Source organism: Telmatherina bonti (genome assembly GCF_933228915.1).
Source record: "Telmatherina bonti genome assembly, chromosome: 9".
NCBI lineage: Eukaryota > Metazoa > Chordata > Actinopteri > Atheriniformes > Telmatherinidae > Telmatherina > Telmatherina bonti.
In genome coordinates, this window is record NC_136627.1 from 14,345,776 (window position 1) to 14,366,360 (window position 20,585).

General features: G+C 41.3%; 1 protein-coding gene across 2 annotated transcripts; it reads left to right on the top strand.

The window, feature by feature from the left end:
* The first annotated feature begins 5,232 nt into the window (after positions 1-5,232).
* Positions 5,233-16,793, top strand: tsku (tsukushi small leucine rich proteoglycan homolog). Of its 2 annotated transcripts, XR_013771462.1 has the most exons (4): positions 5,233-5,406; positions 11,632-11,943; positions 12,941-14,491; positions 16,570-16,793. XR_013771462.1 is itself a non-coding variant. In XM_079247009.1 (3 exons), the coding sequence occupies exons 1-3, from the start codon at positions 5,242-5,244 to the stop codon at positions 13,679-13,681; spliced, it is 1,218 nt and encodes a 405-aa protein (XP_079103135.1). In that variant the 5' UTR covers positions 5,233-5,241; the 3' UTR covers positions 13,682-16,793. The 2 variants fall into 2 exon arrangements, 1 of the variants encoding a protein (XP_079103135.1); XM_079247009.1 differs by having other exon boundaries at positions 12,941-16,793.
* Positions 16,794-20,585: the final 3,792 nt, after the last annotated feature.

The window sequence follows — 20,585 nt, forward strand, 5'->3', positions numbered from 1 at the left end:
CTGCCTTGGCTGTATCTTTGATGTCACCTCACCATGTAAAGCTGCCTTGAATGCATATCAAAGATCTTTTTATTATAGAAATACTATGTAAAATTTAATATGACTCATGTGAACAAAACAGAGGCATGACAAACTGCAAAGGGTTTTGAGTATTTTTATATTTTAAGAAAACAATTAAAATAGTCTTGGGTGCATCATAAAATGTCACTGGCTTGGTGTATAGGTTTTATGGCTGCAATAAAGCCGTTCACAGCTCAGAGGCATTGAGCCATGCAAAATCCAAAAACATTCTCTCATTAATTTGGCGAGTCCACAGTATAGGACTCATCATATTAACAAGAGATTATACAACTTCTAAAGTAGTCAATAGGGACAGATAAATGAGTTAGTTGATGACTTTTGAACATGACTAAATACTCTGTGTGGTCCACGCAGTAAAAAACAGGGGAACTGGAACTAACTCCATTTAGTCAAGCTATAGGATTGAGGCTAAATGAAACGAATCGCCACCTTTTTTGCGCAACGCATGTTCCTCAGTTTCTCTTTGCACTTCCGATCCAACTACAATAAGCTTGGTAAGCAAATTAAACCTGCCTAAAAATAAGTCAGAGAGCGAAGGTTTTACTAAAGTTCTTTAAAATTAAAGGGGTGTCCTATATAACTCCAGCTGTTCCACCTATATTCCACCAGCCTGCATATTACTGGATGTTTCAACACACGTGGGTCAAATTAATGTGTCAAGAACACGCTTTTCAACAGAAGTTGATAACAGGCTGATAAGGGATCTATACTTATAAAATAGGTGTGTAGGAGTATTTAATAGGCTTCTGTGAAATTAAAACCTGGATGTCTGCCAATCTCTTCAAATGAAGCAGCAACAAATGACTTCAGGCTACAGTAAATGACTTCAAAGGTGTGTGATGTTGCTGTGAAGCACCCAGGTCAACCAGGTGTTGTTGTTTTAGGTGTGCTGTACAAATAAATGTGATTTGATTTTGATTTGGTGTGAAGGCTGGGAAAGGTTCGAGATCTTATCCTGGAAATTGACAAATGCTACATCTATCTGTTCTCCAAGGTTGACAGCATGAGCTTCATTTTGGATTCTGTTAGGTCACATACTGAATTCACCACTAAATTAGTCTTCTACCACCCAAAATAAATGATTAAATGATCTCCATCTTCATCTGATACTACTATACAGAAGTCATCATGCACATAAGAGTAGTCAGTAGGGATAGATAAATGAGTGAGTGGATGACTTTTGGACAGTCTGCACATGACTGAATACCCAGTGTGGTCCACTACACAGTGAAAAACAGGAGAATAAACTAATCTAGTCAAGCTATAAAAATGACTGAATTTTATTAAATTGGCCTTTAAAAATCCATGATATAATCAACATTAGTATAAGATTATTTGTCCAAAATATAACTGTATTCATTTAAATCCATTAATTTAAAAAAGACCAACAAAGAAAACAAATGTATTGTATCTTTTCTTCAATTCAGTCTTCCATACTAAGCATGCACGAATCAAAAGGCGACAGTGGAGAAGAAAAACCTTTTATTTTAAACAGGGGGAAAGACCTTCACCAGAATCAGGGAGGGCAGCAATGACCTTGACCACTTGGGGGTGGGAGAGGACAGGACAAGTTAATGGCCATGATAGCATGTATCAGATGGACAAAAAAGGTAATTAGACAACTTGGATGTGGGAGAGGACAGGACAAGTTAATGACCATAATAACATGTATCAGATGGAGAAAACTAAATCAGATAAAGTAATCAGAGAGAAAAGGAGGGAAGTGCTTAGGGCATGAAGGAATGTTCAATTCAATTCAATTCAACTTTATTTATATAGCGTCAAATCACGGCAATGCCATCTCAAGACGCTTTACAGACAGAGGGGAAAACATAATGAAGGCCAATTCATAATAGCCTATATAAGGAAACCAACAGATTGAGTTGAGTCCAACTCAATCTCCCATCCTGAGCAAGCACACTGGCAACAGTGGGAAGGAAAAAACTCCCTTTTAACAGGAAGGAAACCTCCGGCAGAACCCGGCTCAGGACAGGCAGCCATCTGCCTCTGCTGTGTGGGGGGAAGAGGACAGAAAGACAACAGACAACAGGAACTGCTACTCCCGGCCAGGGAGACCTGCTGAGACAGGAGACATACATGTTAATGATGCAACACTGTTATGGGGGGGGGGGTAAAAGAAAGAGATAAAGAGAAAAAGAAAGAAGCTCAGTGTATCAGGAAATGTCCCTCAGCAGTCTAAACCTATAGCAGCATAACTAAGGGATGCTAACCATCCCTAGCTATAGGACTTATCAAAAAGATAAGTCTTCAGCCTAGTCTTAAAGGTGGGGAGGGTGTCTGCTTCCCTAACACTAACTGGGAGCTTATTCCATAAGAGAGGGGCCTGATAACCAAAGGCTCTGCCTCCTGCTCGGCTCTTTGAGACTCTCCAACAGCTTGAGACTACAGCAGAACAAATAAAGGGATGACAAAAGGTCACTCAAGCCAGCCATAACTGTAAGCTTTATCAAGAAGGCAACCCCAGTTTTAAAGGTAGAAAGGACTTCTCCTGAATTTAATCTAAATGCGAGGCGCGGGGCTTGATAACTAGAGATTCTGCCTCCTATTTTACTTTTACTTTCCCTGGGAACTGCATGTAAACCTGCTGTCTAAGGTTGGCCACTAAGAGCTTCATATGTGAGTGAATCATTTTAAATTCTATTCTGGTTTTGAAGCTGGGGTAGGTAAAGTTGGGGAGCTAGCAAGATTTGAAAGTGGCACCCTGTCTTGGCTCCTCCACCTCTGGTTTTGCTCCTTGTGTGATCCACGGCTTTTTTCTTCCCTCCGCCAAGGAGGTTATGTTTCTACTGGTGTTTGTTTGTGTTCAAGATAACTCAAAAAATTATGGATGGATTTTTTAAAAATTTTTGCGAGTTGTTGGAAATGAGAAAAAGGAAGAACTGATTTATCCGGATCACCGTTTAAAGGAGGCAAATAAACCGAGCCGGGTTAGGGAAATCCTTCAACCATTTTCTCAGCCAGAAGAAGTTTACAAAATATAAGAAATAAACAACTTTAATTCGGCCCGGACACTTTGATTGGTCAGAGTTTTTACAGATTTACAGTAAACTGAGGGGGTCTAACTATATTTCCTATTGTTCATGATTACAAAATGTTCGGACTACTATCAGGACGAGGAACCAATTCACCCAGAGTAAAAGAAAATGTCTCTGAGCAAGATTATCTACCCCAGCTTTAACAAGAAACCAATTAGAAGTTAAAATTGGAGAAACATGCAGGTTTAGTGCCAGTTTCTGGAGTTTATAAAAGTAAATTGTAGCCTGCAGCCAGCAGGATCCTCTCTTATGTAATGAGCCCCCGGTTTGGGTTCAGGAATCAAATGCAAAGGAAGTATGTGTTGCTATTCTTCACATGAATCGTTTGCCTTTTTGGTATCCTGTACATCCTAAAAAATCAACAAACTTTGTCTGCCAGACCAAAGGAATTTAAAAGATGCTATCTTTTAGGGTGTTCTGGCATGTTTGTGCAAAATTATGTAATTGTGCCACCTGTTTTGAAGTTCCGTCACTGCACCTCATCAATCATTATGAAATTCAGTACACACTCTACAAAAATCATGACTGAAATCTGCCAATTTGGGTCAAAAGACATTATTCAGGTCATTTGAACAAACTCATATTGATTTTATCATGCTTCCATCAAACTTGGTCAGCATCAGAAGCATCTGTGATTAAAATATGTTGAAAGTATTACCATCATCCATGGGTGTGGCCATCGTGGGCTCATAATTTGATCATTTTTGCTATAAAACATGAAATGAGAAAACAACATAAACAAACTATGTGCACTGAAAGGCACATGGTGATGCCAGTCCTATCCTGAATACATGTACATGTCACTATTTTGACCACAAAATTAGCCCCATCCCCGGTACAGGAAGTTACAGTGTGGGCTGTAGCCACGCTCACTTACAACAGGAAGTGACTTTTTTGCTCTGTCATGTTCTGCTTCTTAATGATTAACCCCAAACTCTTGAAAGTGCTTCATAACATGTCAAACCCTTCCATGATACTGCAAGTTTTTCCAAACGTAGACAAAGCTTTGTAACTGACACATTGTGACGTTGATCTTCACCAAACTTGGCATGGTTGAACAGACCCATGCTCTGAACTAAGTCTTATTCAAATATTTTGAGTAAATTCTAAAATGACTCTCTAGCGCCTCCTGCAATATTTAATTCTGCCAGCCGTGCCCACTGCATTCACTGGGATGAGTGAAATTAGGTGCACGCCTGCAGCGAGTCCACAACAAAGCCTCTTGGACCAATAAGTTCAATCAAACAGGAAGTTTGACTTTTTGCATGATTTTTTTCATGTGATTTTGTTCTTATATTTTTGCCTCCTTTATTTTAATGAACTCATTGAGCCCGTTGGGGCACCAGTGATTTCAGGGAAGAGAAAATGACCACTTAATGTGAGCATCCAGCTGCAGGCAAGATTGAGAGCACAGCATGGAGGTTGCCAGGAGACGTGGTTGCTGCATCTGAGGGTGTGAGGGTGTTCATTGCTGCCTGCGGCTTTTATTAGACTTAAAACTTTACTTTTTGTTAATGCATATAGTTAAAGACTGGCTTTGATTATTCTTAGCCATCCCTTTAGATGCACTGGCATCTTCGCTCTCTGTAATCTCCATGTAGGTCTATTCTATATGACATTATGATTTCTATTAACTTGAGTTCCTATTATTATTTCTCAGCAGATATCCCTGTGGTAAACTTATGCTGTTGATGTTCCTGTCTTCTTCATCTTAACCGATCAAGGCAGATGGCCACCTCTCCCAAATCTGACTCTGATGAGGTTTCCTTCCTGTTAAATTGATGTCTTCCCCACCATCATCATCTGCTGCCCCGTTGATGGTCATGATGGGAAAATGCCTCATGGAGAAGGCTTCCTGCAAACCATTGATTTTCTTTGGTGATATTTCTTTTCTATGATTTGGCTTAAATTAGTCTTTAAAAAAAAAAAAAAAAAAAAAAAACTGATGTAAAACACCACATATTTAATTAATTGGATTGCATCATCATCAGTCTCGACAACTGTGTTTTACTTTGAAGGCGGGCAACCGGAAGTGCTTTCATCTTGCATGCTGACTTGCTTTGTTGTGGAAAAACCGAGCCGAATGCAGGCACGACTTCATGGGATGGGAACAGAGGAGTGCGTCCTCCTCGCTCGCCAGCCTCTGACAGTTTATTGTGGCGGAGCAGCTCGTGAGGAGGACCAACAGCCGGGAGTCCTGGCTGGCAATGGGAGCGGTAAAGTGAACAATTCTGCCGGAGAAAGGGCTGTCTGGATGAAAGTCATCAAAGTAAGTTCTCTCCGAACCCAGTCTAAAACGCAAAGTGCTGAGATGTGCAAGTATTTTCCTTAAAGCTGCTTATTTTCCCCCAAAAGCTGTTTGTTAAACTTCCGTGCGGTGTGGTTACAGAGACAGAAACTCAGCAGGACATCTAGTCATATCAGGTTTCACGTTTCCCTCTGTTTTAAGACACCAGCCTTGCTTGTCCCCACGAAACTGACCAAACTCTTGAGTGGTGTTACCGCAAATTATCCAGAAAGAAGGAGAGAGGGAGGGGGAAAAAAAAAAAGCAAACTGCGGTGCGGGTGAGGTGTTTGCTGGTAAAGCGCAAAGAACCGAGGACGCATGTGGAGCTGTATGCTGACAGCTAAAGAGGGGCGGGGTTGACAACAAAGATACATAAACGGTACAAAGAGACGAGCATCTGATGTGATTGTTGGATATATTTCGACACCAGAGCCCTGAGCTCCCGGCGGTTTGCCACGTACGGCTGCAAAGTAATTTGATCTGCCGAGGTGCCCGTGCACCCGCCTCTTGTTAACTTCCCCGGGCCAAGGCATGGTGCTTCACTTTGTGGTAATGCACAGAGAGCTGCGACAAATGAGACACAGCTGATCAGGCTTTTAAAGAAACTTTAGAACTGATGTTTAAATCCAGAGTAAAGGGTTAGGTTGTGGTTAGGACACCAGCTGGATTTACAGCTGAACATGAAGGAAGTATTTAGTAAAACACATAAGTACATGCTAATTCTTTTACATCACATCTTAAAACGTATCCTTTTGCTGGAGCATATGTGTGAGTATGTATATACTAGTATCTGCCCCCCTTGGTTTGAGAAGCTGCTTTTTAATGCACCTTGGTATGCATCTATCTTTCCTTTTTAATTGTGTTTCTTTGTATGACTACGTTTGCACTCAGTTCCTCTGTGCGTTGTAACACTTTTGGGTTACTTTTGTCTGAAAAGTGCTAGAAAGAAAAAAAAAAAAAGATCTGAATCAGCAAATTATGTAGGCCTACTTGCAGCAAGAGGTTGCATGGATTATCATTGGTGTTCATGTTGGGGTTTGAAAAGACTTTTTGTTGGCTTCTTAACCCTTTAACAAATGATCATGATTGAATGAGAAATTAGACTCTTCAAATGAACTTAAGCTGTAAACATGTTGTTCACTGTGCAGCTGGTTTTATGACCAGCCTTGTGTCCTTCTAGGGAACCAGTCGTATAATCTTTAAAAGTGAGCTTGAGAAATACTTCTTTGGACTTTATTAAGGTTTTCCTTCAGTGTAGGAGACATAAATGTAACTGATTTTAATGTTTTATGAGTATGCTGGTGTGTGCACTTGATTGGCACTTGGGTAGTGGGTGTGTAACTTTGGGTGTGTACTCTGGTTACAAATAGTTGCACTCACCTGGGTGCATCACCTGTCTTGGAAGATGTAGGAGTGGGGTGAGCTTGGGGGCAAAACGCAAATAACCGCGAAAGTTATGTAAGTCATGCATACTGTTCTCTATGTATCATTTGATTTCTTTGTTCACGTGGCATGATAACGGATTTTACTTCAGTGTAACATTGAAGAGAAACAAATGGGAGAAAAAAAGTTACATCTTAGTGCGCGGCATCAGTTATCTCCCGTGTTTAGCCTACCGCAGCTGATGAAGAAGGTGGTGTTGGACAGTTTGCTGCAAACATTCAGAAATCGTCATTTTTTAAAACTCATTTTCATTTCAGCCCAGTGTATTATTATTTTTATTAATGTTATTACTATTATTATTATTTTTGTTGTTGTTTTTAATAATAGCTACTTGCTAACTAACCACCAACGCAATTTGACTGCCACTTGGTTGTGCTTTGGTAAACACAAAGGGTCTCCCAAAGTTGTATTAGTTTAAATCTTTTGGATATTTCTGCATGATGTGCTGTCTGATTTCCTAAAGAGGGGCGACAGAACAAGAAGGAGGACAAGAGAAGGAAGTGTTAGGACTGATCTACAGCAGATAAATAGTTTTTACATCTTTTGTCTTTTCCAGTATTTAAGGAAGCAGAATGATTTTCTGAAGGCTGTGTTCTGCTGAGCAAATTTACTTTGCCAAGGGAAGCATCATAGATATGATGCTCATATAATGCTGCAATATAGATAAAATGCTCCCCTTGATATTCTGGATTCTTATTTTATTTTTCTATTTATTTTACATAATTGTTTGTATTACAAAGTTTGTACTGCTGGACCGGAGAGGATAGAAGAGGGACAGAAAGAGAATCAAGAAGTAGAAAAAAACATAAAAAAACACCTCGTAGAGAAAAAGAGAAAAAGAAAGAATGAGAAAGAGAACAATCTACATACATAAGCACACATACACACCCGCCTATATATACACACACACATACATCTATACACCTATACGGACTGGAGTCATGATCCCCCTGTGGGAGGATGAAGCCATCAACTATCAGGAGAACCTAGAGCTCACAAGCTAAATCAGACACACAGAAAGTAGACTTGCTGCTGTTAGTAAATAAACCTGCAGACGACTCAGTGACTGTGTCACATGCAGAACATACAGAGTGGAACGTGTTCAGAGAAGAGTGATCATGCCAATGTGACCCCGCCCACACAAAGGCAAGAGAAAGGCCAGGAGAACCCTGACACCCGGGCAGCCGTCCCCAAGAACAGACCCCAACCGCCCCAATCTGGAGCCAGCCATGCATCCACCCATGAGGTTGCAGAGGGGGGGCCCAGTCAGAGCCCCCAAAGGTCAGGGGGAACAGGCCCCAGTTGGCCTGGACCGGCAAATAGTATTTAAATCTGATGTCCTTTAGTGACAGCAATAAATCCAATAGAGACCTGCCCGAGGACCATGGAGATGCATTTGGACCATTAATCTCTACTGTTCAGTGAAGCCACTTCAGGAATGGAATGGCAGCTGCCAAGAAAACATTTTTAAGGAATGAAAGTAAAGGCTGAGATATGCCAAATTACACAAGAGCTAAAGTGAAAATCTGTGTAATCAGAGTAGAGTGATGAACCGGGACTTTGTTATTAAAGCAGTGTAGGGTCTTGTTACAAAAGTGATGAAGAAAATAAATTTGCTCCTAGTAAATAATGACTTTCAAGTTTGTTGGAATGGAGCAAAGTCAGGTCTGGCCTCTTTGTACCAAGCTTGGATTCATGTCCAAACTTGTCTAAATAATCACAGCTCTTATTTCCTGTTTACTGGGAAACAAAAAAAAGGAGGCAGACTGAAGGATTTTGCAGACTTCTGTTGTGGAGCCGCATAACTTGCAAATCCACAAGTAAAATGCAAGTTTTAGTCTCTGATGGTAACTCCTTCAGCCCAAATAAAATCCTTTCATATCTATTCTTTGCTAAAGCACAAGTGCAGTTTTCTAAACATATGTTATTCCTTCATCTTTAAGTGAAGTCTTCTTATTGCATTACTGACTGTTTTATGTACAAAAGTGTTAATTAAACCCAGTCCTTGCTATCCATACAGCCCCCTTCCTCCCAGCACTACAAAAATGCACTTTGATGAGTGCTTAGTCGTCATGCTTGTGCTTGTATGTACCAGCCTACGGCTTTCCACCGCCACTTAATTGTTTTAAAACACTTAAGTGCCATCAACTTAATTTAAAGTCGTTGCCTTTTCCTCAGTGTCATGCATTCATTTGGCTTAAAAGGATTAGCATGGCATCCATCTTCTAATTACAGTTTTCAGCCTCCGACTTGGAGATTAAATTGGGGCAGAGTGGAATACAAGACAACACAGGATTGATGCAGAACAAAATGATATGGATAAAAGTGGTGCGCGGCAGAGCCTCCGGAGTACATAGGTGTCAGGTTATGAGTTTTTATTTTGTCCTCTGCCTTGAATGAGGATTGTGTTTCCCGTCTTTCACTGTCAGCTGGAAGATGATCTTTCATTTGACCACTGATAAGTGTTCTCGCTTGTGGGAAAGAAAGGTGGCATTGTTATGACTCCTGACACAATAAAACTGATAATGCACTAATGTGATTGGACTATTACAGCAATAACTGCGCAGCTTTGTGTGTAATTGCAAGATGATCGGTCAAGATGTATGCAAAGACACTGCTGGTAAAATTGCATGTATTTCTCATGGCTACTTTCTCAGGACTAAAAGCTGCAAAGGGAGCTCTGAAAGGGAGAAGGTGTCAAGGCGAGAGTTCACAGGCCTTTGCCAATTGCCCACTCAGGAGGTTGTGGAGAGGAGGGGGGGGGTTGCCGTTGGCTGATTGCAGTTGTTAAAAGGCATCTGATTTGAAGGCATTGCCGGCAGGAGTTTGCTCTTAGCTGAGATTTATTGGCGAGAATTTGAGAGGAACACCTGGTGCAGAAAGTTCCCAGTCTCTGCTGAAGCTAAAGACAGAGACACGACCGTGGCTGCAGGGCCGCACGGAAGCGACAAGCTGCTGAAGACCCGCATGATAAATGTAAGAGAACACGTGACCTCCTTCAGCTTTAGTGGTAGTTTCCCATGCTTAGTCTGCACGTCATTCTCTGCAGTTTAAAGTGAATTATAGCGCAAGCTGAGCAGAACCTTCCTGTGTTTTCTCCAGCAAACCAGCAGCCGTTTTCAAAACGCCTTCTTTAAAATGAGAGTTTACTCTATGCTCAACATGTGTTTCAACTTGATTTATTAGTTCGTTCATCAGCTTTTCTTCCCCTTGTTGTGGTTCATTCCATTAACGGACTGTGTAGCTTTTGAAAAACTCAGCAAGGGAAAAAAAAAAAAAAAAAAATCCTGTTAAATTGTGTTTAGCGAGTGAAAGATTTGTGTACTCAGCTTAATTAACAGTCTTAAAGCTCACCCATTTCTGTCTGGTTTAAACCTGCCTCTGGAGAGTCTCCGGCTTTCACATGCAGAACTGAAACACACCATTTTCAGACACAGACTTACCATTTGCATAAAACGGGCTGAGAAAAGTAACTTTTACTTGATTAGTTTTACGGAACAGCCTGTAGCGATAAAAAGTTCAGAGGTGAAGACAAAGAAAACAATGCTGCACAGAGGTGAACACAGAGGCTTGGATTAAGTAGACTTTGGAGCCACGGTAATCAGTCCGCATATGTTGACCCACTCGTACAATACAGTTACGTGACCTCACCCTCTTACATAAGCAAAGATAAACAAACGAAACCCTCAATGCTGCAACCTGAGACACTTCCAGCTGCATACTTTAAAAAAAGTCTGTATTTTGTTGCTAATCTTTTAATGGTTTTTTGGAGAAATGCGCTTCCTGTTTTGTCTGGAATGCCTCATCTTAAACTCTTCAGGAATAAAACTCTTTCTGCTAAATCCGTCCTCAAGTTTGTGCCAAGCGGCAGCCAGAGCGACGTTTTGCAGTCTGCTATCTGGCCCCGCGCGCCTCACTTAGCTGAAGCTGTAATTTCATTTCTCACGCAACTGTACGGCTGTGGGACTGGTGGGGCCGCGGGTTGTGTGTAAAAGCGCACACTCCGCTGTGTCATGCCTGGTTAACTTGACCGTGACTGTACATTTGTACTCATTACACAACTCTTAACCTCTGTCCAATTGTCAGGCTTGTTTGAGTGTGTGTGCGTGTCTACACATTGCTTAAGATGAACTGCAGGGGTGAGTTCAGTTCTGTTCTCAGACACACAAAGAGGGATGCAGCAACAGCTGGAAAAGGTTTGCTAGGATTTTCTTTGCTGTGGATATTCTCCTCAATGCTGTATGTTGTTCACTGTAATGTTTTTTTTTGCTTCCTTGATTTAGTCTCGCTGTCAGATTTTCCTGTTACGGTGGAGACACATTACTCCTGAATTTGCTGTCCAAATGCACTGAAGCACAGAGTGCTGCTGCATTAACTGTGGAAAGAGATTTTTCTTCTTTTTTTTTTGTGATGGAGCAGAGATTTGCAAGATAATCAAGATTTTCCCTTTTTTGAGCATGCATACTCAGACCTCACTGATCAAAGAAATTAGGCCAAATCCATTACGAAGCCAAGAGGGAGGAAAATTGTGGCTATTCGATTTGCACAAATAAAGGCTTAAAGGCTTTTCACAAAGCTTAACGCAATCTTGGAGAATGGCATTTGAACATGAGCGGCTCCTTAAATTTCTGGAATCACAAAACGGATGAACTGTGAGACTGTGTGGACAAGGTGTTCCGATCTAATCAGGGCTGATTACGTTTCCAGCCTTAACAACAGTGGCGTTGTTAAAGGGGTTTCAACTGTGGTTTGCTCTCCCTCCAGGGTAAAATGGATCTCTTCCTGTGGCTTGGCCTGTCTATACTGGTGGCAGTCCAGTCCAGCGCCGTTAGGAACTGCCACCCCGGCTGTCACTGTGAGGTGGAAAGCTTTGGACTGTTCGACAGCTTCAGTCTGACCAGGGTGGACTGCCGCGACCTGGGTCCGACTGCCTCCATGCCCATTCCCATCCCACTGGATACAGCCCACCTTGACCTGTCTTCTAACGCCCTGGGGCCTCTTAGTGATGCTATGTTAGCTGGTCCAGGCTATACCACCCTCAGTAGCTTGGACCTCAGCAACAACCATATTACAAAGGTCAGTGGTCCAAGCAACTCCTAAATAGATCATTTAAACAAGCCAGAGTTAAGATTTTTGCCAGTGACCCCTTAAATAGATGAAGAGCACAACATAACTATGTACTAAAGCTAAAGCTAAAAGAAAGCTAAGATTTACATCGTGTCCATATTTCCCCCAACAATCTTGTTCTGCTAAATCATTTACAAAAAAATGGTTGTTTCTTTAATATACAGTATACCAACTTCCAGTGTGCTGCAGCTGGAATTTGTGCTTCATACATACTCCCTTACAAGTGCAGTTTGCATGAAAATAAATATGCCAGTTGGTGTTATAATATAGCCTGTATCCTCAGATTTAAGTGGTGGTTAATTTAAGAATATAAAAGCTTCCATGTTGTCCACATGCAACAATAACAAACAGAAATCTGCAGTGCAAAGCAGCCCTTGGCACTTTTCTGCCGTGTGTAAGCCGAGCCAGCTGTAGATGAAGTCATTTAGAACTGATGCCAGTCAAACTGAATTAAGGATTTGTCATTCAAATGTGTAACTTCAAATGTCCAGAAAGAAAAATCTTGCATGAAGTAAGATACGTAGGTGCAGCAAGTCATTCGTCCATCCTACATGTGATTATATGCGAGAACTAAATTCTGGGCGCTTCATTTTTCCCAAGTGTCTGAGCTTAAAATATGCCATGACTGTCACTAATACTAATGGTAGGAATCATCAGACAAAGAAGTCAAACTTTCTGTGGAAAATACCTGCCTTTACCTTTAGGAAAAGTTGTTTGAAAAACTTTTTTTTTATAGAATTTGGACTAGAACTTGTCATGGCACCAGATAAAAATTATCCTAAACTTGTATTCAATGATTTATTTTCACACACGGAACCTGTCAAAGCTTTCAGTAAGCTTGCCATCTAACAGACCTGGTAAAAATACTTACATACATCAGCTCAGGACCTTTAGATTGCCTTGCTTTTCTCTTTTATTAATCTATTCCCCGCTGTGTTGCTTTCAGCTCAGCCCCAATGCCCTGTCCAAGCTGCGTTACCTGGAGAGCCTGGATCTGAGCCACAACAACTTGGAGAACCTCTCGCCGAGCTGTTTCTCCGGCCTCCCTCTGGCTGAAGTCGATCTCAGCCATAACAACTTCCAGGAGTTTGACATGGAAGTGTTTGCTGCCAAAGTGAACGGTGAGCCAGTCACTGTGGATTTGTCTCACAACAAGCTTGCGTTAGTCTCCACCACGTTGCACGGGAAAGCTTTGCACGTCCAGAGTGTAAATTTGTCAGCAAATCAGCTTGTGAGTGTGCCAAGCCTGGCAGGGCTTCCACTGAGGTACCTCAATCTGGATGGTAACCCCATTGCTAAAATCAAGGAGGGAGCCTTTGCTCAGCTGCAAGATCTGGCTTATTTATCTCTCAGTGGCCTCCATGAGCTTAAAGACATTGAGCCGTTCAGCTTCAAGGGCCTCAAGAACTTGCAAGTTTTGGATCTGTCCAACAATCCTAATCTCAACAGTCTGAGCCCTGCAGTCTTCAGTGGTCTAGATTCCCTGCAGGAGCTGAACTTGTCTGGCTCTGGTGTGACATCCTTGCCAACTGGCATTCTGACCCACTTGCCCAGCGTTAAAAGTATCACACTGGGACAAAACATTCACTGCTGGAGGACCCAGAAACAGGGACAGTTCCACCGGCAGATCGGTCAAGTCCAGCACGACGAGGTGCTGAACTGTAACGTGGAGGGCATTGTGTCATGAGACTGTGCCTGTGGAAATGGACTCCAGAACTGTGCCTTATCTGCATTGATATGCAAAACAGGTTTCTTGAGTTGCTCTTACTGAGCAGACTCTACTCTAAAGTGTTACTTTGGATTACGTCTGTATGATTTAATGAAACCTTCATGGACTCTTAACACAATGTCATACAGGCTCTATGTTTAAAACACATAGTGGAAGTCACCAAGTATCTTAAAATGCACAAGATGGTTTTCTTTGTCTTAACACAAACGGTTATGTCAATGAAAGATTTGCCCAAACTAATCTTGTACAGACATTATTTTTGTGCTAGATTCATTCATACTAAGCTCTACGTGCACTTTTTTGCAAAAATGCACCTAAACTTGTCAGATAAAATGTCAGAGTAAAACCTTCTAGACTTTATCTGATATTGGCTACGGTTACATGATGTTTTTTAATTCGGAATTAACGTATCCTCCTACAAGTTCATATGGAAATAATAATTCCGAATGAAGGTTTACATGAAACATGTCCTCACTTAATTCCTCTTAAGAGCGATGGGTTGGGAAGGGTTCTGATTGGACAAAAGGTGCACGTGACGTATGACGTACACCGGAAATAAACAAAGTTCGCTCTCTGCTTCTCGCCTTTTCAGTCATAACTTGTAAAAACCATATAAGTACCTGTTTTGCCACTATTTTTATTATAAATTTGAAGTACCAGCTCAACATGAGCATACTACTTTACTTTTAGCAGCAATTGAGAAGGAGAAGAAGGATAGACAACTGAACACAGGAGGCAAAACAACGCGCGTCATTGGGACAAGACAAGGTAACGAGCATGCACACAATGACCGGATTTAACTTAAAGCGGAATTAAAGTTTACATGACGGAGGAATTAAACAGTTCAGAATTAAAATGCGAATAAACCAGCCACTGACATCGGAATTAAGTTTAATTCTGAATATAAATTTGTATTAGGAATTAAGTGTTTATATGGTTATTTTTAATCAGTGTAGAGGGGAATTAACTTTTATTCTGAATTAAACAGGAATTAAAACTCGCATGTAAACGTAGCGATTGTAAGACATTTGACCACTAACAGTTCTCATTTGACTTTGAATGTGATGCTACATAGAAAAGGCTGAAAGGTTGAAAAAAGTTTGACAAAACTATCTTTATTTATATTGACTAACTTTAAAAGCCAGAAGCTGATTAGCTTAACACAAAGACTGGACTTGAGGGAGCCCATTAGTCTGTCTCTCATCTTACATTGTGTCTGGCTTGTTTTTTCTATGCAAATATCCTTCAGAACTGAGATTGTGCCTCTCTTGTCCATTTAGAAAAGATTCAATTGACCTTTTTTCTGTGTGGATTTGGCTACTAGCTAACAGTAGCAGCACATTGTGTTTTGGCAGATATGTTGGCAGAAATAGAATTTTTTTAAAGAACCGATTGGACATTAAATTTCTTGGCATTAAAGAGATCAAAATGGCTATAAATTGTCTGACTGGGCTCACTAGCACAGTGGGTTTCATGTACCACCATGTTTCCATAGCAACCAAGTCTTTTTCTTTTTAAAATGTTCATTTTTTGTAATTTTTTCTTAAAAATTTGGATATATTTATCAGTCATAAATAATAGTGAGATAAATGGTGTTGAGGTGGTTGAAACCTGCAGTTTTACCCCTAAGTGTCAGTAAATCCTACATGCTGCTCCTTTAATAAAAAACATTTATTAAGCTTGTTACATACACCACAAGAAAAGAGAACTTTCTTCTTGTTTTGGTCTGGGTTTTTCAAACTTCATTCGCAGCTTTCCTTGAAATGGGGAGGGGATTAGTGCAAGGAGGTTTCCATAACTTTAGGTTCACTGGCTTATTCGGAATTAAATAATTTGGAATTAACGTATACTCCTACGAGTTTATATGAAAATAGTAATTCTGAATGGAGGTTTACATGGAACACGTCCTTACTTAATTCTTCTTTAGAGCGGTGGGTTTGGAAGGGTTCTGATTGGACAGAAGGTACACGTGATGTATGACATATACTGGAAATAAACAAAGTTCGCTTCCTGCTTCTTGTCTGTACCAGATTTCTCGCTATTTTTATTATAATTTTGAAGTACCAGCTCAACACGAGCATACTATTACACATTTAGCTATTGAGAAGGAGAAGAACGAAAGAGAACCGAACATGGGAGGCAAAATAACATTGAGATACGACAAGGTAATTATTTCGGAATAGAAATGTGCATTCGGAATTAAGAGTGTATTCATGGAAATTTTTCATCAGCTTAAAGCAGAATTAACTTTTATTTGGAATTAAACAGGAATTAAAACTTCCATGTAAATGTAGCAAATGTGTAGTTTGACTCAGGTACTTCATTCTTTACTAGAATCTCTAGCTGGGCGTGATGTGGCACACAACGCTGTCTGTGGCTCTAAATACCACATGCATGTATAGATTTTTGTTCTTTCTCAGCACTTCGATTAGCTGTTTTTTAAAACAATGTTTTCAATCCTTTTGAGTTTTGTATATCAGCAGAAAGGCGTCAGTAACGACTTTCCGCCTCATGTTTTTCCACACTTTTTTCACACTTTGCCCACTTTGTGTCATTTTGATGTTTGAGTCTCGAAAACAAGAACAAAATCATCATTTTTCATGGAGTATGTAACAAGCTTAACTGAATTTACCAATCCAAAAACTATATTTTGTTCTTTTAATTCTTCCTGTCTTAAAGAGTTATTACACGTGGAAAGAGTAAAGTTCAATAAAAATAACCAAATCACTTTTTCCAAAGTACAAACCAAGCTTACATATTAAGTTAGGAGAAAAGTGATAACAGTGGTGCACTCATTGATCTGTGCATTGTTTCTGTTGCTTTTTGTTTGTTTGAACTACTTTCAGGACCCTCTCTAGTTGAGCAAAACCTGATTTTCCAAACCGACATGGACCAATACAGTATGAGAGCCGAAAAGCCCTATCGAAAGCCCTATCTCTGTATGTATAAACCTACCTTGGCATTCCTGTGGCATTTAGAGGATGAACAGCCTCAAGACTGCATATGAGGGTTTGACTGTGAACAGTTTGAAAGTGATACACGTGTTCATTTTAATAAATGAAAATCGGGTGAGCCCACTTGATTTAGTTTTATATTTTTATCTATGTAACTATATTGTACATAACTTTATAAATGTGTGTATATATATATATATATATATATATATATATATATATACAATATCTAAATGTTTTTGAATTTTTGCATATACATGTAATAAATTGACAACTCTCACAGTGTTAATGGAGCAACTGCTGTTTCTTCTAAGTGATGTGAAAATGGTAACTGTTACTAGGCTTGTCAGTGGAGGAAAATAAACACACATTCAGAGTAAAACCACATGCAGGAAAACATTGTGTAAGTGTCTACACTGAGTTCGACATTTTGCCAGAAATCCAGTTTTTCCGTGCACTGTGCGATAAGCAGAGGACTGAATCATAGCAGGGTGTGGCTCTGTTTACAGTACAGGACAGAAAGTTGAGGTGTCTGCTGTTTACCCTCAGAGCAGTTCCTCCTTTTTGCTTAAATATAAAAAAGGTGTTCAAAGTTTTTCTTTTTTATTCCTCTTTTTTAATATGCAAGTGTCTGGAAACACAGACACACATACACGTTTGTGGACTTGAGTGGTGTTTAAGAAAACGCTGTGAAGTGGTAAGACACACAAGGCTTTGGCAAGTTATCATTCTGTGGGTTGGTAACCTGCCAAGAAGGTGGCTGGGAGGGAAGATGAGCAGAGAAAAGGGAAAGTGGGGGGAGAGAATTGGATATTAGACATGGCAGCTATATATCCTGGGCGTATTTTACAAACAGTGTTTGCTTTGTAAGTTAGAGGGCTGCTTCAAAATATGCTCCAGTTTCTGTGACTCACCATTCAAACTGCAGGAATCCAGAAAAAATGAGTAAATCAAAGGGTTTTCAACTGTTGCATCAGAGCAGGATTGAACATGTTGCATCCTGAAAATGGAGCTTGAGAATAACGAGGATTTTTAACTGACTAAGTCTAAATTCTCACAGTTGTCTTGAGGTCTTTTGTCTGTCTGAATTTGATTATTATTCTCCTTGACTGAGTGAAAGGCGGATGGAAAGCTTTTTTGTGGATTGAACCCATTACAGGAAACCGGCATGTTTTAACCCAGTAAACCAGGCACCCATCATAAACTGTCCTCAGCTGCATTCAGAAGAGCAGAATCTCCCTAAAACATGCAATGAGCGAAACACTGTGGGGAAACTACAGTATTTTAGGATGCTAGGCTATTGTCTCGTCTTCGTCTCGTCTTCATGCCACTTATCCGGGGTCGGGTCGCGGGGGCAGCAGCCTAAGCAGGGAAGCCCAGACTTCCCTCTCCCCAGCCACATTTGCCAACTCTGCAGGGGGATCCTGAGGCGTTCCCAGGCCAGCCGAGAGATATAATCCCTCCAGCATGTCCTGGGTCTTCCCCGGGGTCTCCTCCCAGAGGGACGTGCTCGGAAAACCTCACCAGGGAGGCGTCCAGGAGGCATCCTAACCAGATGCCCGAGCCACCTCAACTGGTTCCTCTCGATGCGGAGGAGCAGCAGCTCTACTCTGAGCTCCTCCCGGATGACAGAGCTACTCACCCTATCTCTAAGGGTGAGCCCAGCCACCCTGCGGAGGAAACCCATTTCAGCCGCCTGTATACGAGATCCTGTTCTTTCGGTCATGACCCACAGCTCATGACTATAGGTGAGGGTAGGAACGTAGATCGACTGGTAAATCGAGAGCTTCGCCTTCTGGCTCAGCTCCTTCTTCACTACGACAGACTGGCGCAGAGTCGCATTACTGCAGACGCCGCACCAATCCGTCTGTCGATCTCGCGCTCCATCCTTCCCTCACTCGTGAACAAGACCCCGAGATATTTAAACTCCTCCACTTGAGGCAGGACCTCACTCCCGACCCGGAGAGGGCAAACCACCCTATTCCGGCTGAGGACCATGGTCTCAGATTTGGAGGTGCTGATTCCCATCCCGGCCGCTTCACACTCGGCAGCGAATCGCTCAAGTGAGAGCTGGAGATCCTGACCAGATGAAGCCAACTGGACCACGTCATCTGCAAAAAGCAGAGACCCAATCCTTAGGCCACCGAGCCGGATCCCCTCAACACCTCAGCTGCGCCTAGAAATTCTGTCCATATAAGTTATGAACAGAATTGGTGATAAAGGGCAGCCTTGGCGGAGTCCAACTCTCACCGGAAACAAATCCGACTTACTACCGGCAATGCGGACCAAGCTCTGACACCTGTCATACAGGGACCGGACAGCTCGCACAAGGGAGTCCGGTACCCCATACTCCCGGAGTACCCCCCACAGGAGCCCCCAGGGGACACGGTCGAATGCCTTCTCCAGGTCCACAAAGCACATGTAGACTGGTTGGGCAAACTCCCATGCCCCCTCCAGGACCCCAAAGAGGGTATAGAGCTGGTCCACTGTTCCGCGGCCAGGACGAAAACCACACTGCTCCTCCTCAATCCGCCCACGAGAGGGGCTCACCATCTGCTGGGCTATTGGCTTCCATAAAATTCATTCATTCATACATTTTCTGAAACGCTTAGTCTGATTAAGGGTAGTGGCCCTAGCGGGCAAGCTGGACTCTATCCCAGCAATCACTGGGTGAAAGGCAGAGTACACTCTGGACAGGTCACCCATCCATCACAGAGAGATACTTAAAAAGTTTATCCAACTTTCTGTTTGTGCTTAAAAATGAGCTAACCCAGGGATAAATACAATTTTCTTTATCTAAACCTGCTCTGTGAGACTGTCTCCACCCATAGCAGCTTATAGTTCTTTATGTAGAACATTGGTCATAGCATTAAACATTGTATTGGCTTATTACAGGAGGACCATTCATAGAAGGTCTGCATGGACATTTGTTCTTCTCCCCCAATCCTTTTCCATGCAGTAAGATTTAGATGCAGCAGTTTATTTTTAGGAGCACCAAAAGTTGGAAAACCAAGCTATACCAAGACCCTCTGGAACAGCCTGGTACATGTCCACCTGAACACTCACATGACCTTTGTGTTCACATGATGAATTCTCATTCTGTGCAGAAAGTGCAACTGCTGTTTCAGTCTACTACAGACACGGTCACCATGAGTGCCAGGTTAATGAGTTATCAATAAAAACATCCAGGTATTCATAAAAGCTAACCTGTGAAATGGTGTGACTGTGGATAATCAAAGGTCTGTGGTCAAATGTCCCCATAAGGATTAAACACCATCTTGGTGTTTTTAACTGTGTTTCAAATGAGATGATTATAATCACACCAGTTGACAAACCTCTGATTTTCTAGTGCTTCTTGTCTGGTAAAGATAAGACAGTGGTGTAATTTCATAGTTTAATGATGTAAGTGCCTGAATAAACCTCCCTTTTATGAGCCAGTGTACAAGTTGAACAGGACAGGTGAAGTAAATCAGCTTTGGGGAAAATTCGGGCTTCAGTTTCTCATTTAGCCTGACCCACAAAAAGCATTGTTAGATGACACCATTACATACATTAAAGTATTTCCACCTCTTGATAAAGAGGTGTAGCTACAGTGGGCTAAAAGCTAAACTAAAAACCACCAATAAAAGACATGAACAGAAGACCAAGTAACTGTCTTTAGAGAAGAGGTGGGACTATGGAGATCTCCAGACAATTGATGCCAAGGTTCATTAATCTGAAAATTGTGTGGTTTTATTCCAGTGCATGTGTGCTTATGTGTGTGTTGGAGATAAAGAAGTGGTTTTTAAAACCAGTTTTTTTTTGTTTTTAAAAAAAAAAAATCATTTTCTATGATACATGTGTCAAAAAGTGAGAAAAAATCTAATATTTAAAGCTGGGGAGCTTGCATGATTTGAAAGTGGCACACT